Below are 27658 nucleotides of genomic sequence, written 5' to 3'. Positions count from 1 at the left end.
TAAATAGCAAGGGGCTGTAGTACATAGCACTAACGTACAGCTCATACAGTTGTAGCTGCTTTAGCATGCTAGTAGTTTTCAGCGCATTTTTTTTGTAATCCGGTGGAACCCCATCACGTTAGTAACGTAGCCGGCCATACTTGCGCATTCCTGGGCGTGGAAAAGACCAATCAGACATACCTGAGTGACGTCACCCAGGTATTCAGGCCGGAAGTTACCGAATGGAGTCTGTGTCGGCTTGGAGTCCGGAGACCGTGAGATGTTACCTGAGGGGTGAGACTGAGAGTGAGGGGGGCTGCTACCGGGAGCGTTACTTACTATTTAGACAGTGGCATGCGAAAAACTGTGGGAAAGAGGTGTTCACATCGTAGTCCAACCAAAATTAAGGAAGGAGGGAGGGACTGCGTAAATCCAAAAGCAAAGTGAAAGCGTCTAAAAGTTACTATGGGATTATTGTTTTTAATTATTGTGCTTTGCAAAGCTTCACTCTCTGTAAATCAGCTATTTAATCTGAACAGATTTCTCCTGCTGATTGCTTTAAATCCTGCAGTCAATGGCAACTATATATTGCCCCTGCCTGCAGTGATGAGAAAAGGAATGAATAAAGGATAGTGGTCTCAATGTTCTGTTATAAAGCTATCTCAAATCTCTGCCGTGAAACATAACACAACTGACACTGTTATGATAGCAAAACAGTAATTTAACCATTTGATTATACTGTACTTATTGAAGCACACTTTGGAATTTCAGCAACTTTTTGGTTGCTGTCAGTAAGTTGATTGAACGAGGAACGAAAATATGAAAAAGAGATGACCTGAAATGAAAGATAAGTAATAGAAAGTTATAGTAACAATATTCACAGAGCATTTTTGGGGCTGCTGGGCTGACACCCCCATTTGAAAGGTGTAGAGGATAAGGTTGTCATGCCACCCAGCTGGTATTTAACCGGCCCAGCCAGAAAAACATGTATTGAGGCCGCAGCCGGTATTAAAATAATACCGGCAATTACATGGCTGATAAATTTTTGAGGGGAGAAATGTCATTTACTTTTAATCAGCTTCACTCCCTGCTCCAGCTATGCGGGCTGCGGCGCACTCTCCCGTGATGAGATTTGTGGGCTGCATCGCCAACGTGACTGGGGCTTTAAAGAGTAGACGCGAGTGCACAGTGCAGCTGTGCAGACTAGTGTAGGTGGAGCGTGTGGCTGGACACAAACAAACAGAAAAGAGCAGTACTGTGCGGAACTCTGACAGCTGGGAAAACTGACGAGTGACTGTGGACACTGGACAGTCAGTGAAACTGGTGCATCGATTCTGGACTGCAGCGGGCTGTGTTAAGATTAGAACTGTTGGGCAGTAATTCTACTAATGTGAATGGACAGGGGGTGTGGCTTTGGGCAGAACCAGGGAGGGGTTGGGGGTGGTGCTTTGGGCGGGGCTAAGGACTGTATTTTTTTTCTAGAAAAGGTGGCAACCCTTGTAGAGGATGAAGAAGACTATTCCTAAACTTTTCAAAAATGAAGGAGAAACTATACATTTTAGAGTAGGCCATTCTGTAGCATACTGAAAGTTGAATCGCCTTTAAAGAGGGAACATGGAGACTGTAGGTGAGACAATTTTGTTAAGTATGAGTGAAATCAAACAATAATGCTAAGTGAAAGGATTTCATGAGGTAAGTAAGGGTGAGTGAGAATATAAAGGAAAGTGAAGATAAAGGAGGATGCCATCAGTACAATGAGCATGAGATGGGTGAGTGAGTGAGCAGAACACGTGGAAACGGGGAGTAAAAGATGTCCACAGGTATTGAGAAGGTCATAGTCAGGTGTATCAGAAATTACAAACCTGATAAAGTGGCACACCCCTAAAATATGCATTTTACTTGACACAATAAATCACAGGAGTTTTCTGTGTTGAGTGGCTTCTATGTTATGGCTCTAACTTGTGTTGTATTACTGAATCTTAAAAGGGTGTCAGTCCCCCTCAAAGCTGTGCACTGGACAGAAGATAAGGATAAGCACTTGAAGTGTGCATGTGTGTATTACTTCTTTACGAATAAGTAAACCTCGTTTTCCCCTCTATCTAAAATTACTCAAAACAGACCCCAAAATAACATACCTTTCTCCCTGCATTCTGTCTCCGTTAGATTCTGTATCACAAGCAACTGCAGTTCTCTCGGCTACTTCCTTGTCTAGCATGAAGCTTAGCCCCTTTTCTTCTCTCAGCTCTCGTTTTCTTCCCTCGGCTCTCTTTCTCACTCCAACTGCGAAGACCTCAAAGAGATGTCTACTGCATATGTCTGATTGATTTCCATTTTAGCAGCGACAATGAGAAAGTGCAGTAGACACCTCCGAGGTCTGTTTAGAGTAATTTTAGGGGAATTTAAAATAAAAAAAGCTTACCTTTAATTTAATCATAAAAGGTTTCAAATAGTGTCAATGAATTATAAATAAAGGTCATTAAATGCATTTTTGTATGTCATCTGAGAACTAATTTTTCATCCCTAGGTCTAGACCCTGCAGTACAAGTTTATCCATTTCAAGAATGGAATGTGACTGGGAAGGATCTTCTCTGCTTGTCCTCGCAACAGTTGGATGCTTTCGGCGTGAGGTGCATTGGTCACCAGGAGATTATTCTTGAGGCTGTTGAACAGCTTTGTGCTCTGGTAACTGTAGCCAAATGAACAGTCAAGTGTACATGTCATTTCTACTTCTGACACTGTCTGTGAATTGATGGTCACCCTTTTAAATGAGAATTGATTTGTTACTAGTCAAAGACAACCACAGTCATTTGGCAGTGAAGACATTTTTCTTTGTTGCCCCAGTAGATCCTCATCTTCTTTCTCTCGGCTGCTGTTAGTTGCCTAAGCTTAGGGACAAACCCTATATATACAGTATAAGTACATATTATAAAAGTCTAAATACCAAAATATAGTAGCTCAGAAACTAGAATATTCTGCATCAGAATTAAACAACAGATGATTTATGATGACCCATAAGCTTAGCTTCTCAGCTGAAGCCCAGAGTACACTGAGCATGTGCAGTGTCACTGACACTGAAAAGGTGGTACCTAAACTCTAGTATGTATAATAAAGCAATTCTAGCCATGTTTGTTTTTAGCTTAGTATTTTTGCTCAGATTTGAATATGCAAATTAAGGCACAAATATAACAAAGTTAAGTATCTGGTATCCCTATTATTTTGTGAGCAAAACTGGCCATACCCATGGGAAACCTTTAGATTGAATAGGTCACCAAATGAGTGGATGTCTGCCTGATAAGGTCGTCTGCAGCTGGGCTAAACTAGACACATCCGGTCATTGGCCCAGGTTCCAACTACAAAAATATGGGGAATTATCATTCAAGAACAGTAGCAATATGCTGATGCATTTTTCACTTGATGAGATTTTCTGGCAGATTTTAGGCCAGTTCTAGATCAGACAGCCATCTCAATCACTTCATGAATGGATGGATAAGTTGGTGACTTGGTCTGGAGGGGCAGAGGGGGCAGCTTTTTCCAGTCCGGTTATGGCCATCTTTAGTGTTTGTTTAAACTTTTTTACTCCTTCTTTTGTTTTTCTTTGTTGCTTTGTCTACCTTTTATGAAATAAAGGGTTTACCTTTAAGATAACTTTTAGTATGTTAGTATGTTATAAAATTACCAATTCTAAGCAACTTTTCAATTGATCTTCAGTTTTTTCATTGTCACCCCATCTAAAAAGTAAATGCTCTGTAAGGCTACACTTTTATTGTTATTGCCACTTTTATTACTCATCTATCTATTCAGGCCTTCTCCTACTCTCCAATTATATTCAGTCTCTTGTTTAAATCATTCCTTGTTTGCTAGGGTAACTTGGATCCTAATAACCAAATTGCTGAAATTGCAGACTGTAGAGCTGCTGAATAAACAGCTAAATAACTCAAAAACCACAAATAATTAAAGAATTAAAACCAAATTGCAAATTGCCTCAGAATACTACCCTCTACATCATACTAAACGTTAACTCAAAGGTGAATAACCCCTTTAAACATTGTTTTATAGTATTACTGTTCTCTTTCTCTCTCCCTAGCACTATGAGCTTTGTGCTGAAAATCTACGATCCCTTACTGAGAAACTTTATGGTGTGTCACAATCGTTGTGGTCCCATATATTGAGGATGAGAAAGGTCGCCTCGCATTCTCTTTCAGCTGCCCCCACACCCAAGCAACTGGTTTGCATAATAGATATTGTGGCAGCTGCACGAGGGCTCTTCTCCTGGCTCAACAGGTCATTCTTTTTTGTCTAGCCTTTTTTCTTTTTAAGTTTCAGCCAAAAACTGCAGGTGCACCTGTTCTAGCAATTAATGAGCAGATTTGATTTTTTAATAGTCAAAATATGCATAATCGCCATTCAGTGCTACAACCAGGTTTCAAAGGACTGCTAACACCAGAAAATTAAACCTATTAATTTGACTTGCCGTTCCATTTTTTTCTTGTGCTATATGTAAAAATACATTATTTTAAGTATGCCTTTTCATTAAATGTATACTGGAATGTGTTTTCCAATGTGTGTTTTGTAGTAATTTTTTATCTTTATAAACAAAGTTCCAAAGTACTTGACTTTAATTCTGAATTCCTGGTATTACTGGATTTTTAAACATTTTATGACAAAACAAATGTTGTGGAGTATTATGTAAATTTATTTTATGTATGAGGCTGATTGTTTTGCTTACAAAGATTGTTGAAGGCTTCCTCTGCCCTAATTATTATCCACAAACGCTTTTACCTTATGTAAAAGAGCCATTGGTAACATCGCAAATTGTTATTTAATGGTGTCTGGATCATATAACTAAAAATCTCTCAAATCAGGCAATTAATCCTATTTATCCTTCACCAGTTTTTCAGAGCCTAGAATGACATTTCAGATGACACTGTGGAATTTTGGGATATTTTACATATTTATATTGTAAAAATGGATCTTCAAAGAACAAATTTTAGGTTTAATGACCAATAACCTATTGACAAAAATGACTGGCATCCATGACTAAAAGTAATAAAGCTGAAATTATAGTGCTTCTGTTTAAATATTCCTGATCAGAGGTTGTATAATCCACTGCTCTGACATGGAAGTGCCAATACTCCAGTGCCATAGATTCCATTTCTGGAGTACACCAGAACCTTTGAGAGAGAGTGCCTGATTCCCCAGCCTGGAAAGGGTTAATAATGCACCCCCCCCAAAAAAAAAAACATAACTGGCTTTGTAAACCCACAGGTATCTATTTACAAGGCTCAACGATTACTCAGCTAGTCGGAATGTTATAGCGCTTTGCGTGGAGCTGGCAGAAAGCGTGCATAAGGTGTGTATATGATACCAAGTTCAATATATTTTTTCCTCTATTTGCTGTCACGATGTGCAGATCTGCAGAGCAATGAAAAACACTAACACAATATTCCTGGTGTAACTAACCTATTGCCTAAAAAAACTTATTTGAAATTAGCCTTTTATTTAATCATTTACATTAGGGGGCAGATTTATCAAGGGTCGAATTGAAAATTCAAATTTTTTAATTAAAATTTCAAGTTTATTTTAGTGTAATTCGACTAGGGAATAGTCCAAATTTTATTTGAGTTTAAAAAAAAATTGAATTTTGAAATTTATCATGTACTGTCTCTTTAACAATTCGAATTAGACTATTTACCATCTAAAACCTGCCTAATTGGTGTTTTAGCCTATGGGGGACCCCCTACAACCAATTTGGAGTCATTTGGTGAACTTTTGAAAATCTAATTTTTCGATCAAATTCGATTCCAATATGATTTAGAGTTTACAGGTCGATCCTATTCACCCAAATATAAAAAAAATAGATTTTAAAAAAAAATTGATTGGTCGTTTTTTTCCGAATTTCGAGTTTATGGGAGTTGAGTTGATGGGAATTTTTAGAAACTCCCATAAACTCGAAATTCGACCCTTGATAAATATGCCCCTAGCTGTCAAGTTTCCCCTTTTTTAACTGAACTGGCAATAATGGCTTATAGAAGGCTATTTCCCACCTAAATGATCACTCAATGGTGTTAAAAAAATGGTGTAATAATTTGCCACACATCGCCATGCATTGCCGTGTAAAAAAACTGCAACTTCCATTGGAACTTACAAAGGTCTGAAGCAGTGTAAAATAACGGCGGTAAATCTAGCATTCACACTGGGTAAAATAAAATACACCTTGATAAATTCACCATTTATTTTACACAACTTTTTACACCATTTTTTTCGTTTTACTCTGCATAAGAAAAAGGCACCTAGATATAGTTTGATGTCACGATTGCACAGATGTTAATTTGGCTGTTTTGCAGCATTGGGTTCTTTATTGGCTTTACAACAGGACATTACCAGTATAGAGCAGAAAAATGCACACAAATTAAGGCATGCTAATAAGTTCCTATGCCTCTTAACTCCAAATGACTGTTTAGCTGTAATAGGGTACATACATTGCAGCCTGGGGAAAAATTATTCGTATTATTGAAATTCTGATTAAAGCATCATTACATTTTCAGACAGAGAGGGTGGGTTTCTTGAAATGTGAGTGTCTGTAGCATTTTATTACTGCCATTAAAGGAACAGTAACACCAAAAAATGAAAGTGTATTAAAGTAATGAAAATATCATGTACTGTTGCCCTGCACTGGTAAAACTGATCTGTGTGATTCAGAAACACTAATATAGTTCATGTAAACAAACTGCTTTGTTGCAATGGTGGAAATTGAAAAAAGGCTATATGGCACAGGTTAAATAGTGAATAACAGAGAACACCATTATGTTGTGCAAAGCTTATCTGCTATCTGTTGTGTAACCTGAGCCTTTTCTCCTTTGAATAGCTGTCCCCATTGCTACACAGCAGCTTATTTATATAAACAATAGTAGTGTTTCTGAAGCAAACGTATACGTTTTACCAGTGCAGGGCAACATTGCATTATAATTGTATTACTTTAAAACAGTTTAATTTTTTGATGTTGCTGTTCCTTTAAGATCCTAATGTTGTAATGATACCTAAAATTGCATTACTTCTGGTCTTCTTGCCATTTTGACTTTGAGAATGTTTCTTTGCCTCAGTAACAATTAAGTCATATTAACAAAGGTCACTTTCTGTTGGCTAAGTATTCATGCTGAAATTGTAGTTTTATCACTCTCTCTTTTTTAGGCTACATACACTCTTACATAGCTACCAGCATTTAAATGTCTGTGTCATCTTAGAACAGTTTCTTTATTTAACTCTGGGTCCGGTTGCATAAAACTAATTTAGAAAACCAAGCTCAGTGCCCAGGCAGGCAAAGTAGCCGTACGGGTAACAGAAAAAGAGAGGCAGGTTATAGGTTCTTCACAAATTGCTGAATTTTTTTGTCTCAATATAGGAGTCTGTGTTACAGGGATGTAAAATTACAGCGGTAAGGACTGGTTTACAATGCTAATTTATTACCTAAAATTGCTGCTTGCTTTTAACAATCAAACACAAAATCTCTTTACTCCAGCAACTGCTAGTTGGGAGTTTCTCAAATAGCACTACAGCACACATCAGAATATAGAATGTGTAACCTGAAAATCAAAGAAAAAATTGCAAGTACCTGTATAAATTTAAGTTGCATGCATTTAATTACATTGGACAGAAATTGCAACTAAAGAGAACTATTTCGGATCGACTGGAATCATTTTAATAGGAAATAAATGTTATTAAACAACCTGACCAAGTTAATGCAGTTAGTCATCAAAGTAAACAATAACTATCTCTATAGGAACTATGTTCTTTATCCAGATCTACTATTTATTTTCTTGTATCTTCTTTCAGGACTGGTCAGACCCTCATGTTGAAAGCAGAGTTGTCTCAATAGTAAGTTCTCTGTGTTTGTAACCTTGGTACTGTCTTTCATTGCCTATTAGTAAGATTTGAAATCTGAATGATATGTTATGTTAGCGGTCTGATAATATAATAATTATAAATTATGTCTTTGTCCCCATAGTGCCAAAACATCTGTGGGACATGTGAGAGCATTCTGAACTGTAGTCCAGATGACCTTCTGAATCAGACTGCAACACTTGAACCTGTACAGATCAAGCCTGAGCTGCCCGACAACAATCTGGTGAGACTAAAGAAAGTTGACATCTACTCTTATTATTATCAGGTATTTCTAAAATACCAACAAATTCCACAGTGCAGTACAATAAATGGGTGCATAAATTAAACATGCAGATTACATACAAAAAACCTAATAACCTATAGAAGAGGTAGAGAAGGCCCTGTCCATAGGTTCTTACAATTTAAAGCTCTTTACTGAATATTTGTTTTTCTTCCAAGTAATCCATTCCTTCATAAAAAACAGCTGTGAGATGGTGTGACTGAGTGAGAAAAATCAGGCGCATTAGAATGCATTCACCCATGTCTGTGATTAGGGTTGCCACCTGGCCAGTATTTTACCGGCCTGACCGCTTGACCCCAAAGTTATCATTAGAGAAAAAAATCTAAATATATAGGAAGGCTGGTATTTTTTTTCCAAAAAAGGTGGCAACCCTGTCTGTGATGTGACATTTAGAAGTGTTTATAGTTAATTACATGTGCAACATAAACTGCCATTACATCCATGTTATCTTTATACTACAGGGTATAGAAATAAAGTCTACCTCATTGGGGCAGCACTTTGTCTGTGGAACGACAGCAGAGGTCAGTTTTTTCAGGATCTGAAAAATTGTTTTTGTGTACAAATGTAACATTTTCTATCATTTCCCAGCAGATAGCATTTGTTGCGTTTGATGCTTAATTCCTGTAGTTAAGAAAAGTACTGCCCCTTACAAAAAGCACTCCCTATAAGAGGCCTCCCTTGTGCTATCATATTAGTGTTTTTAGGTCTAGAAATGTCACTAAATGATTGTGCTATATGTCCTTTGTGGCTGGAGAACTAAAGATTAACCATTGGCACTGCTGGCATTAGGTGAGTTTAGAAACTTGCCTCAGACAGTAGCAAAAATCTGCTCCTGGTAACTTTGAGTCAAATTTCTGTTTTTTAAAACGGAAATTCAGCTCTTCTAGTGCAAGAAAGCGCAATTGCGATCTCCACTAGTGACATGGACCCCCTCTGTGGCAGGAAAGGTGTGGAGAGGGGGGCACATTGCAGAACCCTGACATTGAATCCACCCTGAGCTTAACTAAAGAAGTAGGGCAGAAATGTTCTTGGTATGTTTTGGGATTCTAAACCAACCCAAGGCAACCACAGCCTTTAGCAGTATAAATCTGTGCCTCCAAATATGCCCCAGTAGCTCTCCATTTTCTTTTCTACTGATTAACTGCACATGCTCTGTGCTGCTGTCACTGAATATACAGTATATGATATAAATGTCACAATGTAAGGCTTATTGGTAGATCAGATCATTTCTACATGGTAGTTTAGAAACCAACACAATTCGCATCAGAATGTAATAATCAGCCCTGTGGAATCAGCTTATGTGACAGACAAACCTTATCTACTTGATAATTTGCGACAACCCCTACGTTTAGTTTCTCAATAGCTGCTCAGAGCACACTGAGCAGGTGTGTTAACCAGATACTATCCAAGATGGGAAACTCCTGTGACAACTTTGAAGGGCTGGATGATTACTACTATAGAGATGCTGTACCTTTAGGCTGGTTTAGTATATACAATTTGGCATTTCTAGCCATATTAAATTTTATGGTTTAGTTTAAATGCTGACTATTTCTGATGAAAAGGTTTTAATCATGGTTAGGAAATAGCTTACTTATGCTTCAGAGGGGAAAGGGGTCTGCAGTCAAACAGTGTCTCTGGCAAATTCAATTATCATAAACCAGTTGAGGTAAAAAAAAATTAAAGTTTATATGACACACGCTATGGGGATTCTGAACTCTGAAGTCAGTCTTTTCATGGTCACAGCACACAAAAACAAGCATATAAGAAAATGCTCTCAGGATGTTACATTGTAGTTCTGAATTCATGGACGTAGTTAAACTGACACAGGCATCTTGAAAGAGCACTAACAACTTAAGAGGGCACGATTCCGCGGGTGAATTCTGCCTATATAGATTTACTACATCAAGTTCCAGTTGAATGGATAGCACCTCTGGCTGTGTATTGTACAGAAAAAGTACAGTAGTGTGCAAGCTCAGCACAAGGTGTAGATTTATGTTGTGCATGTGGTGTGTGACTTTGCTTCTGTGTGTCCTCCCTGCTTGTTGTAGATCCTGTTTGCTCAAGCATTCTTCATCACCATTGGGTCAGATTGCACTTGGCTACTGCAGCCTTGCACCCTTGTAACACTTTCTAATGATTTCTATTTCAGCATTTTGTTTCTATGTATGGCTAACAATTGCAAGCCTGATTCAAAAGTAGAATTAAAAATGTAAAAAAAAACTAGTGTAGATTCTAATAAAATTAACTTAAAAAATTGTCTCAGAAAGGGAACAAGAGAATTACTTTCTACTTGAATTGCTAGGGGTATTCCTTCAGAAGGATGGAATGTTATGCTCAGCTTGCATAAAAAAATTGAGAGAATCAGGGGAGCCCTTTTCTCCTATGGAAGAGTTTTGTTTCTTTGATAAAAGATGCAACATTGCTGATGGAAGCCTCCCTCTTGGAAAAAAAGATTTATCCTCCAATGATATGGCCTGGGGAAGGGATATCAAATCATCTGTAATGCAGATTACATTTTGATACAGATCACATTAAATGCTTTGATGTACATGATTTTATTCCCTCCCACATGATATTGACACTTTGGTCCTAGCAGTCAATGGGGCAAATGGAGAATTTACGGAAGGCTTCGCTACACTTTGCGCCTCTTTGTTAGACTTTAATTCAAATTTGTCAGCTTAAGCATTTCATAGCGAACTTTCGGCAACGTCCATTTCTGCCTAGTGAAAGTACACATAAATATTAAAAAGAAAATATTTAACAGTTACAACTTTTAAACCCATTCCCACTTTAAAATATGAAAAAAATTTGTTTTTTTCCCCATTTTTATAAACAGGATATTTTTATAACAGGATATGATGTCACTGACATAAGATAAGTCCTTTGTCATTGCTTCCCATCTTCATATGATCTTTCTCACAGTAATTTTAATACTTACTGTGGCATATTCACAAGCACTTCTGGAAGTAATGTGATTGCTCTAATTTTTTAATCCAAGACTACTTCATATATCGTCAAAAGCAAGATGAGCCTGTCTTGTACTCAATTTACATAATTTTATTTTCCCGCTTCATGCACTGTGCTTAGGCTCCAGCTGGACGAAGTGGCAAGATCTTTCCAGGCGATGAGATAATTAAAGTAAATGATCAGGTTGTGGTAAGTGATTTCATCTCATATTTGTTGCATACGAGTTTAAACCAATAAGTAAGTGAATTAACTGGATTGGCACAAGTATTGCAGTCCCATTTTCAATACTGTACTTGGTAAATAGCATTTTATGCGTTTACAATAATTAAAGTTATTGTAAGAGGGAATTTTCATGTACAAATGACTTGCTTTATCAAGGTAATTTAATCATCTGAATTAAAAAACAATAACTGTACACATGTTTGTGAATCCAAATGGTAGTAACTTACCTGCTGCTACAATGGATAATAAGTTGAAGGGATTTTTGTAACCACTCTGCCTGTCCCTGCCACCTGAAATAAATAGCGCAGCTGCATTACCAGTGCACTTGAAGGGAATTGGAAACACTCTGTAAATGTATTGCACAGAAATCAGCATTTTGGAACCATTCTGTACATATTCTCTTGGATGCTTTTATGTTTGCATTTGAGTTACTTCTGAATCAGCACCAAAGACATGCTCACACTAACCTTAGATTTCTGTTATATTTTCTTAAAGGAGAAGGAAAGGAATTGTGCACTTGGGGGTGCCAAATATTAGGCACCCCCAAGTGATGGTATTGAATTACCTGAAACTCTGGGCCGGTGCTCATATCAGCAGAACACTGCACAGGCCCAAGGTTATACCAGTGAGCACCACAATCCTCTTCCGGCTTCTTCTTTCTTCAAATTTTCCATGGCAAACGCATGCGCAGTTGAACTAAACAGGCAACTTTTTAGTTAAAGTTCGGTTTTTCGTTCTACTGCGCAGCCGCACAAAGGAAACAGGAAGACGGAAGAGGATCGCTCTGTGGTGCTCACTGGTATAACCCCGGGCCTGTGTAGTTTTCTGCTGACAGGAGTACCGGCCTGGGGTTTCAGGTAAGTCAATACAATCACTTGGGGGTGCCTAACATTTGGCACCCCCAATTGGGGTGAAGCCTTTCCTTCTCCTTTAATGGGGACTTTAAAATGAGGAAAAAAATGTAATAATGAAAAAAATTATCTCCTATCCTTTTTCTGGACTATTTTGCCATAGCCAACAATATTAGTAGTCCACTCTCTTTTGGATGAGACTACCATTCGAGTGCCTTGCATACTTTTGCAATTCTCAATCTTATCTTATATAAGCTATGGGAATGCTGTTGATTACATTTGCAAGCAGTTAGTTGAAAGAACATGCTTTAGTACATGCAGTGGATTTTGGTGCCAAGATACATAGTCACGTGGGCAGATACAGTGGTTCCGGGTGCAGGCAAGGAAGGGGCTGATTCACAGTGTAGGGACTCTGCATAGGGGTGGTATTAATTAATTACTTAATAAAATCTGTTTTAAAATCTAAGCTTCTTAGAGTTTCAGACTCTTGACATTACAGATGCAAAGCAACGTTTATTTATCAACTTAGATTAGAAATGTTTGGTACTGTGAAGGCATTGAATTTTAAAAATGAATGTGTGTGTGTGTGAATAAAGGAAAATGCTCTTTACCATAAGAACAGGTTGTACATTACCTGGATCAGCTATATGGAAAGCTGGAATCTTAAATTACACTTAGGGGGCCGATTCATGAAGCTCGAGTGAAGGATTCGAATGAAAAAAATTCGAATTTCAAAGTATTTTTTTGGTACTTCGACCATCGAATTGGTTAAATTCGTTCGAATTCGAACGAAATCGAACGAATCGAACGAAAAATCGTTCGACTATTCGACCATTCGATAGTCGAAGTACTTCCCCTTTAAAAAAAACTTCGACCCTTTACTTCGGCAGGTAAAACCTACCGAAGTCAATGTTAGCCTATGGGGAAGGTCCCCATAGGCTTGCCTGTGATTTTTTGATCGAAGGATTTTCCTTCGATCGTTGGATTAAAATCCTTCGAATCGTTCGATTCGAAGGATTTAATCGTTCGATCGAACGAAAAATCCTTCGATCGATCGCAGGATTAGCGCTAAATCCTTCGACTTCGATATTCGAAGTCGAAGGATTTCAATTCGAGGGTCGAATTTCGAAGTATTTTTAACTTCGAAATTCGACCCTTAATGAATCTGCCCCTAGATCTAATAAGATGTAATCATTTTGTAAAAAAAATTTTTATATTTTCCTTTTTATGTTTCGTGTTCAGGTTGGTTGGACACGCAAGAACCTTGTCTATAAACTTCAAGAGAGAACTGATTGTGTAGCACTTGTCCTCAAGAAAGTCTCCATTCCATCCACTTCTGTATCTCCTACTTCTCCCACATTCTTTATTCAGCACTCCAGCAAAAGCTCATTAACTGCACACAGTGAGCCGTCATTACCAAAGGCTGAAATTACAACTGGAGCAGCAGCCTGGCAAACCCCCAATCGTCAGATATTGACATTACGCAAAAGTACTGAAACACGCACCACACGTAGTGCACCAGTCACACCAACACAGGACACTCCTCCAGTATTAAACAAGAATAGTGTAAGCACATTGCCAGTATTCCCAGATACGTTTTCTTTTACTAATAAACACAACACTGATATTAATCAAATTCAGGACAGCACACAACTGAGCTCAGATACCATCTTATCTGGAAACTGTCCTTGGTCTCCAACATTTTGGGAAACGACTTCAGTTTTCCCCTTGTCACCCATATGTCCAGAAAATTTTGATCAGAAAACTATTTCCAAGGAGACAAAGGCTTTACCCAGTACAGAGACTGACACCTTGCAGGTAGGTTCATTAGTTTCTTCGATGCATGTTGGTAATACACGCATACACCTACCAGCTTTGGTATTATATCCTTTTATTTTCTTTAGAACTTTTAGTATTTGCTTTTGAACTAAAAAGTATAGTTTTTGTTGTTGCAGTGCACTCTTCAAGGTCTGTTTGAGTATCTCATGCACTTTTGGGAACAAGTGCATCGTGGCATTGCATCACATAAAGTTTGTGTGATGGGGCACTACAAAACAGTGTTTTTGATTGTTGGGCATTTATGCTCTGGGGTCGCTATTTTGTATGTGTTCACAAAAGCAGTGTATTGTTTTATAGCGCAGGAAGGTTTTATTCAATTTATTTATAGATGTACCGAATATATTTTGGTCAAATATAGACTCCTCCGCTAAAATGTATCCAAATACCAAACTGAATCCAAACCATTATTTGTATATATTTAAACCTGACATAAAAAGGTGCATCATAGGTGAACAAAAAATTGTGACATTTAGTTGTCAATAGCTAGATTGTTAGAATCTTTTTAATGTTCAGCTGAACCAAATCCTAAAGATTTAGCTGAATCCTGGATTTGTTTTAGTATGTTTCTCATATACTTTGAATTGCAAATACTATTTACAAACATTGCATTCTATGTACAGTATGACCGTAATCTTCAAAAGAAAGCTGTGCTCAAGTGCACTCAAAACTCGCATAACGCATATTAAGGGAAATGTCAGTTTGTCATATATGCTTAGACATAACTTTCTTAACCATCTTCGACATTTTCTTTTGCAAATAGTGTATTTTTGCAGGAAATGTCAATTTCAGATTTTGCTAGGGATGCACCAAATCCACAAACATTTTTTACTTCCTTGTTTTCTGACAAAAAGTCACGTGATTTCCCTCCCCGCCCCTAATTTACAAATGCAAATTAGGGTTCAGATTCGGTTCAGCCAGGCAGAAGGATTGGCCGAATCCTGGATTCGGTGCATCCCTAGATTTTGCATATGTACCTTCAGATCTACTATAACTTTATCCCACCACCCACTACTGTCTGTCTTTACCTACTATCTGATTTGTTTGTAAAGTACATGAAATATCTTAGTATGTGACATAGTCTTCTGTCTTACAGAACTTCCAGTACATATCTCGTCCAAGAAGTGGCTCAGATTCATTCACTACACCTACTGTTAGGTAGAACATTATAAAATAAGCTCCCATAACTACTGCTGATCCCTCCACATCTACACCTGCTTATGCTTACTCTGAACCTTTCTTCTTTCTGTCAGCCCTTTCTCTTCCAGGCTGTTTGCTGGAGTCCTACGTCCAGCACTGTCAGACAGTAACCTAACAGCTTCCACAGGCCCTGCTGTATCGCCTCAGCCCAATGTTCCTAAAGAAGGTAAGAAATCGAATACTATATTATATAATTACAAGCATGCTTCTTAAACAGAGCAAGACATGCATGCATGCTTTTGTTCCAGTTACTGCAAAGAGTCCATCTGTAATAGACGATAACCTGGCCTCCAAAAGTCCCCAAACTGTAAAATCACAACAGGTTACAGTTACCAAGAGCAACAGTAAACAGACACAGCATGGCAAAGAGGTAACTTGATATCATACACTAATAGGAACATCTACCCACCTGCTTCCTAATCTGGAATTTCTTAATCATGTATGCTTTATATATCAAAGTGCATCTGTGCACTCCCATCTAGGTATATTTAAAATCATGATTTCCAATTGTCTGTTTTTCTTCCTTTAGAAATCACCAGGTGCTCGCCGAAAAAAGAAAGGTGATTTGATTATTTCTCTTCTCTTCTAGCATATTCTACAAAATATATAACTGTATATTTATAATATATAATTATAACTGTTGCTTACATTTTCCTTGCTGCACATATGCTCTCTTCTTCCAGGTGTAGCAACCAAGCTAAGTCGTAGAAGGGTCTCCTGTCGGGACCTTGGGAACCCTGATTGTGATGGCTGGTTGACAAAGAAGAAAGAAAATGCTGGTTTTATGACCCAGAAATGGAAGCGTTGCTGGTGTGTTCTGAAGGGAGATCGTCTGTACTGGTATAATGTGCCTCAGGTGTGTTATGGCAAGTATAAAAATACTGAATATAGTAGGTCAAAGTAATCCTATATGGCATTTTAGAAATCAGTAATTATAATTTGAAATGGTTATGTTAGTATAAGAAAATTCTTGAAGCCACCACACACAGTCTTTTTTTTCAGCTGACATAACCTGACATAAAAAGGTGCATCATGGGTGAACAAAAAATTGTGACATTCAGTTGTCAATAGCTAGATTGTTAGATTCTTTTTAATGTTCAGCTGATTCAAATCCAAATCCTAAAGATTTAGCTGAATCCTGGATTTGTTTCATTAAGTATTGGGATTTGCAACCAATAAGAAGTTTGCTTTTAAACAGGTGACCAGTAAATACCACCTAGAGTACTGCACCTGTCTTTTATCACATAATCTTAGAAATGTGGAAATATGTGTACCTGCTAATAAACCCTTTATAAGCGCATGAACTTAACAAATTACATATGCTATAAAAAAAATTCTTCAAACAAAAATAAATGACTACGAACATAATACATACAGGAGTAATTTTGGCCTTATCAGTATACAAAAAACCATGATGTAGAGTGTACTAAAGATATTCTGTTTCATGTATGGCAAAACCAACAAAATGTATCAAAAAATATCACACAATACTTCCGCAGGGACCACTGTAGTCTAGGGTATTTCTAATGTCAATGCAGCAGACATTTACATATGCTATTTTCTTGTCATTGAATAGAGAATCATAGACTCACACCCACAGATTGTTTGCTACCTCGCCCCATAAGTAATTGTGTTGTTGCATGTGGTATGCAAAACTAGCATTAATGAGAAGGAACAGTTCTATACTGTATAGACAGGGCCACTCCTGCTATGAGACAAGGCCCAGTGTATAGGCTGGCCAGATTAATATATTATCAAATAAGGTGGAAGTTGTTGACTGAAAAATAGGAAATAAACAAAATTGTTATTCAGATAATTGCTAAATGATATGGGTTACTAAATGACACTGCTATTATGAATTTTTTATGTGGAAATATTATTGTACAGTTGAGTTACCACGTATGGGCAGTTCCGCTAGTTCCATTTGATTGTCTTCACTGCAAATTAACCAAACATGGACAGAGTCTTAACTGCAATTACACAGTTAATCAACCCCATATACAAAGCCATCAAATTTTGTGGGAAGCATATGAAACTGATTGGTTGGATAGCAGTCAGATGCTCTGAAATGAAAATTCTATTAGTCAGATGAATGAAAGTTTTACCATCTTGATCGGTATGTGGTTTGCAGAAGATATACTGGATTCCATTCTGTACTAAATTAATGCACACTATCTTTCCTACTGATAAACACTGGTTTCTGGCTTATTTATATGCAGGATGAAAAGGCACTGGGATTGGTTAATATTTCCTCTTACAAACTGGAGAGTGCAAGGGAGCCCAAAAAGAAATAGTGAGTACTTGAGAGAGTTTGGAAAAATGGAGGTTTGGTTGAAAGGGAAATAATGCAGTGTGAACCTTGTATTTTATCAGTGAGTTCCAGCTTTGCCATCCATCATACAAGCCATTTGTGTTTGCTGCAGACAGCCTGTCTGATTTGAGCAAGTAAGTGTCCTGTGTAGAAATCTTTATTTACTTACTTACTCTGAATAGGATGCTTGTCTTAATGCAGCAATGGGTGCATAGAGTCATGTATTTGTTACAGTGCTCTTAGGGGGTTTCAGAACACAGCTGAGCTTGAACTGTGCTCTAGAGCAATATGAGGGCTTTAGTTTCCATTGAAAATACGATTATATGTAATAAAAGGCACACATTTTGTGTAATAAGAATTGACAGCTGAATTGTGCTTAGTACAGTGGAATAACATTGCTGCTAATTTTGTTATTTCTCTGTATAGAATGAGTTTCTGCTTATGCAATGGAAAATTAGTGTCTTTTTTTTTGGTACCTTATGAGTTTTGCAAAGTATTTTTTTTTTTTTTTTTTTCATTACAGGTGGGTTACCAGTCTTCTGGCTGCACTTAACATACATAAAGCAGCACCTTCTGCTAGTCAAGCAAGAGAAGAAGGTACTTATTAAATTAGTCCTCAAGAGGCATCAGCATATATAGTTAAATACACAATAACTCTAAAATAAAAGGTTCCCATATATGACGTGTATGGTGTTTGTGTATAGGTTTCATTGTTATATTTTCTGGTAGCACACATGCTTTTTATTAAGGTGACAACAAGGACCAGTATTACTGAAAAATTGGGATGGATGAATAAAGTTGTAATAACGTTATAATATATATATATATTCAGATTGTTACAGTGAAACTGAAGCAGAAGAGCTGGATGAAGATCATTCAAAAGCACAAGACATGGTAAAAGAACAGTACAATAGCTCATTTTATCTTAAAGCCATGCTATTATTTGTCTTAGCAGTACTTTCATTCTACCCTTAAAATGTCAACTTTTGTGTGTCAGGTAAAGACTCCGCTGACACAATTAGAGAACCAGAATATCTCAGGGGCAAGTTCACCAACAACCACAGAGGAGAAAGGAACTACTGGAAGTAGCCAAATTCTGAAAGAAACTGATGTTCAACCTCGAAGTAAGCATTGTGGGAGAAGGAAATTTATAAGAGCTTATCAAAGTACATATAAACCCCCCTGAAATGAACTACTTATCTGTGTGACAATAGACAAATCACAAAGGTGAGATGGGAGGGGAATGTTTATACAAAACTCAGCTCTATTTAAACTATCTTAGTGAGTGGGACTAGCGTAAGTATTAAAACAAGACATTAATTTGTGCTTTATAAAAATATTAAAATATGATTGTTTTAATTAAAATAATAGGCAAAATGCATTTTCAGAAATGTTGAATAAAGATTTAATATATGTGATAACTACTCTTTAAAGGAACAGTTCAGTGTAAAACTCAAAAAACTGTGTAAATAGGCAAAATAAAAAATGTTTCTAATATAATCAGTTAGATCTCATCCATAAAGGCTGGAGTGACTGGATGTCTAACAAAATAGCCAGAACATGACTTCCTGCTGTTCAGCTCTCTAACTCTATCAGTCAGCAACTTTAAAGGGGGCCCACATCGGACATAACTGTTCAGCGAGTTTGCAATTGATCCTTAGCATGCAGGTCTGGTTCAGCAGCAAACGACTCTGACCCATATGCCCCCCTAGTCTTTATAGATTTCATTTTGGTTAACTAACTATTTTGAAAACATTTTTTATTTTGCACAGGCTATCTATTTACCCAGTTTTTATTTTTACACTGAACAATTCCTTTTAAAGAGCAATATCTAGCATTATTTATATAAGATCCAGCCACTGAAAGGTCTCGCTTAGAAAAACAAAGTGATTGTGACTCTTGTGTCATAAACTGATTTCTATTTTATCCTTTAGTATTATATGTTACTATTTTATAAATTGGGCATAGCAAATGTCCTAGTGTCTGGCACCGTTTTTATGTTTTTGGTCATGTGAGCTGGAATTCTGTGATATTCATTTTGTCACCAAGTATCTTGTCTTACAGGCACTTCAAAGCTTTTCTGATATGTACAGTATGAGGTCACCAACACATATAGTGTGTATTTATCTTCCACTCAATCCCCATTGAATTAAGTGTTAAAAGTATCAGCATTACCTTTGGATGTGTTTTTTTCGATTCTTACACTTTTCGCCTAAATTTCAAAACAGCCTTTTATTAAATACCTGCCATAGCATTACATAACTGTCAGCACTAATAATAGTGTTCCCTGCAAACATGATACACCATATTTATTTTTAAACATATATGTTTCTTGACAAGGAAAAGTGTTTGAAGAATACTGCTTTACCTATACCATTGGACTTTGCAAACTGCAGTCCCCAAATGCTTTGTTTACCATTCTAAGCTATAAGTGACTTCTCCTGTTTGGTACAGTATTACATACTACTAATTTTTTTTTTCTGGCCATTGTTTTGACCTTTTACTTTGACATTTCTTTTTCCACAACATTTCCACAATGACCAACAGGCTGTAAAGCAAGTTGAAAGAAGTATCTGTGGTGGCAGCACCCTGCACGTTACCAGGGGCTCCAAAAAGCCGCTCTTAGTTACATAAAGAGCAGAAATTCTGTTTTAAATCTGAAATTCAGTTTCAACTCGTGCAGAGAGCAGAATTTCAGTTGTGGACAGGCAGCTTTGGCTACCTCTTTTGCACCAAAACAATAATTTTTTGGATTCAAGTAACAAACCTGCCTCAAAACATTTGGTTGTATACAAAACCAAATCTGCAAGGTAAAATTTGTGCAAAAATCTTCAAAAACAAGGGACGATTTAATTCTGTTAAGCACCAAGGATTCATCTGCATCTGAATCCTGCAAAAAAGTGATATGATTTTGTCAAATGCTGTACTGAATTCTGCTGAAAAGTTAATGTTTTCACTTATTGATCTCTCTCTTAATTAGATGATACTCTGGAGTCTCTGATCTCTTGCCTGCAGCAAGGTGGAGTCTCGCTTATTGGAGCAAAGACTGTGCTGACACGGGATGACTACCGGAAATCTTTCATACGGAGAAACAAAAATCCAGAGATTAACCAAAAAGCACATACACTACGTGCTCTGCAAAGCACCTTAAAAGTAAGATATCAACTAATTAAAGGGAACATCCATTTTCTCTCCAACTTTATTTTCTTTAATTGTGTGTTCTTTTTTTTTTTTTTAAACAGGCGAAGCTCTTAGAACTTGAGGCTCTGAATCAGATCTTGGAGAATCCATGTCTCAGTTCTGATATATTTCAGAAGTGGAAGTCAGATCATGGGCAGTTGTATGAGACTTTAGGTAGAGGTCCTAAGCCAAGAAGTGCACTGGTTGATACATGGGCGCATACTGATTCAAGCGGGGAGGAAAAAGAGCAGATCGAAGAAATGGTGTAAATAAGAAACAATTGTTAAACAGAAATATGAGCCCCCTCTATGGTTTAAATCATTTTATATAAGCTTATAAATGCATTCAGTGGGAGCACTTTGACACTAAAACATCTTTCTGTCTTCTACAGTCTGCTGCCACATTCAATTTCCAGGATGTCTCTGGCCATTTTCTCCTGTTCATAGAACCGTCAGTTTTCTTAGCTAAGCCATGGAATCTTAGTTTGTGTGAATCCCAGGACCTTACTTACATCCACCCCTTTGTGTCTCTGCTTTGACGAGTTTTGCATCAGCTTCATTGCAGACACATGGAATGAGTTTCAGTGCAGAAACACTTTTCACACCAATATCTGCTATGTGCTTATATGCAGGCTGAGAGACATCCCAGTGTGGCACTAGCCTTAATGTGACAGTATATAAAAACTCAGTGAATGGGACTTGTGCTGAACATACATTTTACCTATTACTTTAATTAAGAAACATGTTTTATGTTATATCTGACATCAAAAAAGAATTTGAAGCCAGTTTCACTTTAGCACTTTATGTAATTTCCACAGAGCATGAGAGTATCTAATAAAATGAGTATTTACTGAGAAGCCCGCTGGTAATGAGCTGCTCAAAGAGCGGTTGCTTAGAGAAAGGAGGGGTTTATTTGATTAAAGGTAGATAAAGAACCCTGAACACATATCCCTGTTTATAAAGGGAAGTTCATGTGAAAACAAACTTTCAAATTTGTGCTTTAGAATGGCAAAAAAATACAAAATATGGATTTAAGCACAATGCATTTTCAACACAAGTCCTATTTAGCAAAGCTATGTTTAGTTTCATCTTGTTTTCATCTTGTGGCACCAATCCCTACAGGGTTCACAGTGCTTATCTTTTTGTTTTGCTGCTTGTTGTGTGCCCTCCCATTATTTTAGCCCAAAGGGTGATAGTTCCTCTTTCAATGTATTAATCTTTTAGGAATGGGTGCCTGCATGTAACTGTACTATACATGGATTAATTAAATGCATGGAGTTGGTGTGCATTAAGACAGGGTATGTAAACTAGTAGAGGAATATTGGAAATAAAAACAACTTGCTAATATTGTTTAGATATTATGAAAGTGTTAAAATTGGCAAAAAGAGCATATTTTAATATGAAGATATTATCTGTTTTGTTATATATATCTAAACATGCTTTCCAAACTTTGTCTTAAAGGATTTATATTTTAAATAAATCATAAAATACGACAAAAAGATGTTAGTGTGTGACTTTGGTGTGGACCTTTTCTGTTGTGTATTTGTGTAAATAATAATAGGGAAAGTCAAGATAAAAGCATCTAAGTTGTTAAAGTGTATGGAAAGTCTCGATTATGAAAAAAGACTGGGCAATATATATATTTTTACACTGGAGAAGACCAGCAACACCGAGATACTTTCTGAAAAAATAATTCAAATGTATTAAAAACGCATGAACAGCCAACGTGACGTTTCGGTCCTCTCTGGGACCTTTCTCAAGGCAACCATGCCTGTATCACAAATCAATCTATATATCCCAACCCCCTTGTCAATAGGAAATGACATCATGGTGCTGTAAGAAAATGAGTGTAGTGAAATAATGTGTAACATTGTGACAATATCCATACGTTCACTCATTGATGATAGATAACATATTGTACCTCATACCCAAACAAGTAAGTTAAAAACGTCATATGGATTGTTACTTAGTGCATTGAGTGCATATTATAGTTAAAAACTCATCTAACGTGTTGTAAATGTAACCTTCGGATCAATTTCAAGTGCCCGTGTAAATTTTTTTATATTATATAAAATCTAAAAACAATGCTTTAATTATTTCAATATCATATCTGACTATTCCCATATATTTATTAATTCTATACAATTACTCCTACTCATACAAATTTTTGGTCTGGACTATGTCATTATATCACTACTTACAGGTAGATATTCCCACTACAAACTTACGTACTACAACCTCCAGTAACAGGGTTTGTTCCCATATTCAGATATTTAAGTACGCTCCTATTAAATTAGAGGTTAATCTATTCACTATTCTCTAATCCTTAATTTATAGGTCATTCATAAAATAATTCACTAGGGGAACCTTCTCACAGAAAACAGTTCAAATATAAAGAGCTATTCAAGCCTCTAGGGGCCACATAGTTCTGTTCGTATGTCCAAAATGCCTCCCTCTGCAGTAAGGTGCGATCTATATCTCCCCCTCTGGGTGGGTCTGCAATCCAGTCTATGGGCCTGCACTTAAAAGAGGAGGCTGGGTGCTTCACCTGGAGCCAGTGTTGTGCCACAGGTTGCTTGGAAAAGTCCTGCTTACCCTCCTTTTTGGGTTAAGGATCTAGGACTGCTCCTATGGTTGCATGATGCATGCTGATCCTCTCACTTAATTGTCTGCACGTTTTCCCACAATATAATAGTCCACAAGGGCACTTTATAATATACACCACATTCCGAGAGATGCACGTGAGTCTGTCTGATGGAGTACCTTTTTCCAGTATGTGGATGAAAAAATGAATCGCCCACAATTAAACAATTGCACATAACACAATTGCCACACCTGAAAACCCCCAATCTATTTATTTTGGCACATGGCATATATTTGCTTACCAGATCCGTTAGTGAAAGGAGCTCCTAGGACTGCTCCTATGGTTGCATGACGCATGTTGATCCTCTCACTTAATTGTCTGCACGTTTTCCCACAATATAATAGTCCACAAGGGCACTTTATAATATACACCACATTCCGAGAGATGCACGTGAGTCTGTCTGATGGAGTACCTTTTTCCAGTATGTGGATGAAAAAATGAATCGCCCACAATTAAACAATTGCACATAACACAATTGCCACACCTGAAAACCCCCAATCTATTTATTTTGGCACATGGCATATATTTGCTTACCAGATCCGTTAGTGAAAGGAGCTCCTTTAAATTCCTGTGTCTCCTATGTCCAAATTCAAAAAAATGTGATTAAGTGCTGTCAAATCAATGTCCGATTTCACAATAGGCCAGTGTTGTAAAATAGATTTTTTAATCAAAGGTGTGCGTGCGTCATACATTGTCATATAATGAAGTGCATCTTCTTTAGTGCTTTTAACCTGCACCTACCCCTTCAGAATTGCCTTACGATCCAGTGTTTCAGGATGTGGGTACCCCCTTTCCAGGAATTATTTGGCCATCATCTCCACAGCCGCACATCTTTCCTCCTCCTAACTCGTAATACGAACTGCCCTTATAATTTGTGATCTAGGTAAAGAGTTCAGTAGGTGAAGTGGATGGCTAATGGAGTGATGCAAAAGGGAGTTTCTATCTGTGGGCTTCTGAAATATTTTTGTATGTAGCTGATTGGACTCCAAATCCTTGTATATTGTTACATCTAAAAAGTCAATGCAGTGCATGCTCCTGTGCATTGTGAACCTGATAGGGGAAGCAGCATTATTTAATTCTCCTACGAACTCCACTAGACTCTTCTCAGGACCATACCAGAGGAAGAACACATCATCAATGTAGCGTTGATAGTACCCGCCAAATTTGTGAAAAACAGGGTGACAGTATATATAATGAGTTTCATACCAGTGCATGTAAATGTTGGCATATGTGGGAGCTACATTTGAACCCATGGCAGTTCCAGACAATTGTAGGAAAAAATTATTTTCAAATTTGAAAGCATCTCTATATAAAATAAACTCCAACAGAGACACCACAAATTCTGTGGGGGGGCCCGAGTACAGGGAGTTTCCACTGATGCATTCCCTTACAGCTTGTATGCCCGCTTCATGGGGTTTGCACATTGTGAGCAGTATCAGACGAACAGACAGTTCTTGAACAGGGCAAAGTCCATTTATTGTTCACATATAAAGACTTTGGGAGCAAAGCAGCATAAAACAAAATAAAACAAAACAAAATCCTTGCCACACTTGGGCTCTAACTAATACACAGGGTAGTTTCCCTCTCTACTACCGGTCCCCTACTGGGATTCCCGGTCAAACAAAAAAAACATTACAACTCCCCAGAGTCACAGTACACAGAAAATAAACAGCCGCTTCCAATGGCTACACTCAGCTCGTAGATCTCCTCAATGTGTGTCTCAATCATCCTCTCTGAGCACTCACCCTCTCTAGCAGCTAGCTGTTCTAGCCTGCTAATTATTCCCCAGGTGAGACTTTCTAGGGGAATTAACCCAATCAGAACTGCTGTACATGGAAGTAAGACATGAACCTAGGGGAAATATATCTCCCTTCACACTGTACTCCAGTTACCGGTTCACATATCCCCCCCCTCTGCTTCAGCCCGTAGGGCTGAGCATACTGCGCCACCTGACAATGAACCCTTGAGAGGGCATCTGCATTCCCTTGCAGTGCTCCAGATCTATGTACTGTAAACTTAAAGTTTTGCAGGGCCAGGTACCATCTGATGACTCGAGCATTTTTCTTTATTTTCAGACATCCAACTAAGGGGAGCATGATCTGTGACCAATCTAAACTTTCGGCCCAGCAGATAGTATTTGAGGGCCTCTAATGCCCACTTAATGGCTAGGCACTCCCTTTCTACAATAGAGTACCTACTCTCACCCGGTGTAAGCTTTCTGCCAGTGGCGTAACTAGATATTACTGGGCCCCACAGCAAATTATTTTTCAGGCCCCCAAAATGTTTAGAGGTTGACTTGTTTCTCCAATATTTATTGAAATTGTATATGAATTAGGGCCTCGTGGGGCCCTTATACCTCCTGGGCCCCCCTGCAGCCGCAGGGTCTGCTTCCTCTATAGTTACGCCCCTGCTTTCTGCTTAAGTACACTACTGGGTGTTCCTCACCATTTACCATTTGGGAGAGGACAGCCCCCAAACCCACATTTGAGGCATCTGTTTGCACAATGAACTCTTTCTGAAAAACTGGTGTTCTTAAAACTGGTTGCCTCCAGAGGGAATTTTTAAGTTCTATGAAAGCTTTTTCAGCCTCAGCTGACCACTTAACCATTACCGAGCTCTTCCCTTTAGTAAGATCTGTAAGGGGAGCTGCAATAGAAGCAAAGTTAGGCACAAACCTACGATAGTAGCCTACTATCCCAAGGAAGGCTCTGACTTGTTTCTTTGTGACAGGTTGGGGCCACTTTTGTATTGCCTCCACTTTATTTATTTGAGGCTGTACTGCACCTCTCCCAATTACATAACCTAAGTATTTGGCTTCTTCCATTCCAACCGCACACTTTTTAGGATTTGCAGTAAGCCCCGCCTCACGTATAGAGACTAGCACGGCCTGTACCTTTGGTAAGTGAGACTCCCAATCAGAGCTGAAGATAACCACATCATCCAAATAGGCTGAGGCATAGGGATTATGTGGTTTAAGAATACGATCCATTAGTCTGTGAAAAGTAGCTGGGGTCCTGTGTAAACCAAAAGGTAGTACGTTGTATTGGAAAAGACCCTCAGGAGTAGAAAAGGCTGTCTTTTCCTTAGCCCCTTCCGCTAGTGGTACCTGCCAATACCCTTTTGTGAGATCTAGAGTTGTGAGGTACCTCGCATGGCCTAGCCTTTCGATGAGTTCATCTACCCTAGGCATTAGACTTGAGACTTCATTCAGTTTTCGGAAGTCATTACAAAACCTTAGAGTCCCATCAGGTTTAGGGATCAAAACTATTGGACTAGACCAATCACTGTGGGACTCCTCAATTACTCCTAGATCCAACATTTTCCTTACCTCCTCAGAGACCGCCTGTCTCCATGCCTCAGGTATTCTATATGGCTTCACCTTGACTTTTACCTGAGGGCCCGTAACCACATCATGTTCAATTAGCTTAGTCCTTCCAGGAAGATCAGAGAAAACATCCCTATTTCTGATTAAGAATTCTTTCACTTCTTGTTTCTGTGATACTGAAAGAGTTTCGGCTATTTTCTGATACCAGGACCTTCTGAGGTCTCCAGGGCTTCAGTAAATTCACATGATAAAGTTGCACCTGTTTTCTGTTATCAGGTTGCCGTACCTTATAGTTCACCTCCCCAACTTTTTCAATAATTTCGTAAGGCCCCTGCCACTTGGCCAGGAACTTACTTTCAACTGTGGGGATAAGTACGGAGACTTACATTTGAATTATTTTTTCACAAAGTATCTCGGTGTTGCTGGTCTCTTTTTGTACTATGTAAATTATTAACCTTGCACCCGAGTTTATACAGTGCGGCCCCACCTCCTACACTTTTCTTTGTTTGTTAATGCTTTTCATTTACAATTAAACAAACCACTGGGTGCACGGTACAGCAGTTGGATAAAGAGAAGGTAGAAAAAGAAAGAGGGGGAGGAAGGCAGGGACCAATATCATGGCTAGTATAGTCTTATATTCTACTAAGGAGAACCCATAGTAACCATATATCTATGAACTTGTCCAGACAGCCCTTGGCAATGTATGCATCTGTGTCAAATGATAAGGCTTTATTTACAGTTTCTTTCCAATCATCTAAGGTAGGTGAGTTTGGTCTGTTCCATTTGAGGATAATCCATTTTGGTAGTGTAGAACAGAACAACAATACGAAGAAAGGTTGTACTTTCCTTAGGTGACCATTCCAGTAGTTAGTCTCAATGTTTGGAGCTGGAGTTTGGTTTCCCGAGTAGTAGATTCCACCTTAGGGCCCAAGGCTGTAAATTAGCTGGTAGCCGCATGTTTAAGT

At 38.0% G+C, this 27658-nt stretch overlaps 1 protein-coding gene across 3 annotated transcripts; it reads left to right on the top strand.

Moving 5' to 3' along the window:
- cnksr1.L (connector enhancer of kinase suppressor of Ras 1 L homeolog) lies at window positions 1-22223 on the top strand. Of its 3 annotated transcripts, none has more exons than XM_041581945.1 (22): window positions 1-273; window positions 2504-2661; window positions 4064-4260; window positions 5245-5329; window positions 7379-7411; window positions 7810-7851; window positions 7982-8101; window positions 8620-8679; window positions 11246-11314; window positions 13441-14016; window positions 15131-15192; window positions 15288-15400; window positions 15483-15604; window positions 15764-15794; window positions 15918-16090; window positions 17454-17527; window positions 17608-17679; window positions 18069-18142; window positions 18378-18439; window positions 18543-18669; window positions 20526-20698; window positions 20788-22223. In XM_041581945.1, exons 1-22 carry the CDS (start codon window positions 222-224, stop codon window positions 20992-20994), a joined length of 2682 nt encoding a protein of 893 aa, XP_041437879.1. In that variant the 5' UTR covers window positions 1-221; the 3' UTR covers window positions 20995-22223. The 3 variants fall into 3 exon arrangements, with proteins under 3 accessions (XP_041437879.1, XP_018101939.1, XP_041437880.1); XM_041581946.1 differs by lacking the exon at window positions 1-273 and adding an exon at window positions 1440-1606; XM_018246450.2 differs by lacking the exon at window positions 7379-7411 and having other exon boundaries at window positions 2-273.
- Window positions 22224-27658: the final 5435 nt, after the last annotated feature.

The sequence above is a fragment of the Xenopus laevis genome, chromosome 2L (genome assembly GCF_017654675.1).
Source record: "Xenopus laevis strain J_2021 chromosome 2L, Xenopus_laevis_v10.1, whole genome shotgun sequence".
NCBI lineage: Eukaryota > Metazoa > Chordata > Amphibia > Anura > Pipidae > Xenopus > Xenopus laevis.
Note: the sequence above shows the minus strand (reverse complement) of the source record. Positions and strands in the feature narration are given on the sequence as shown.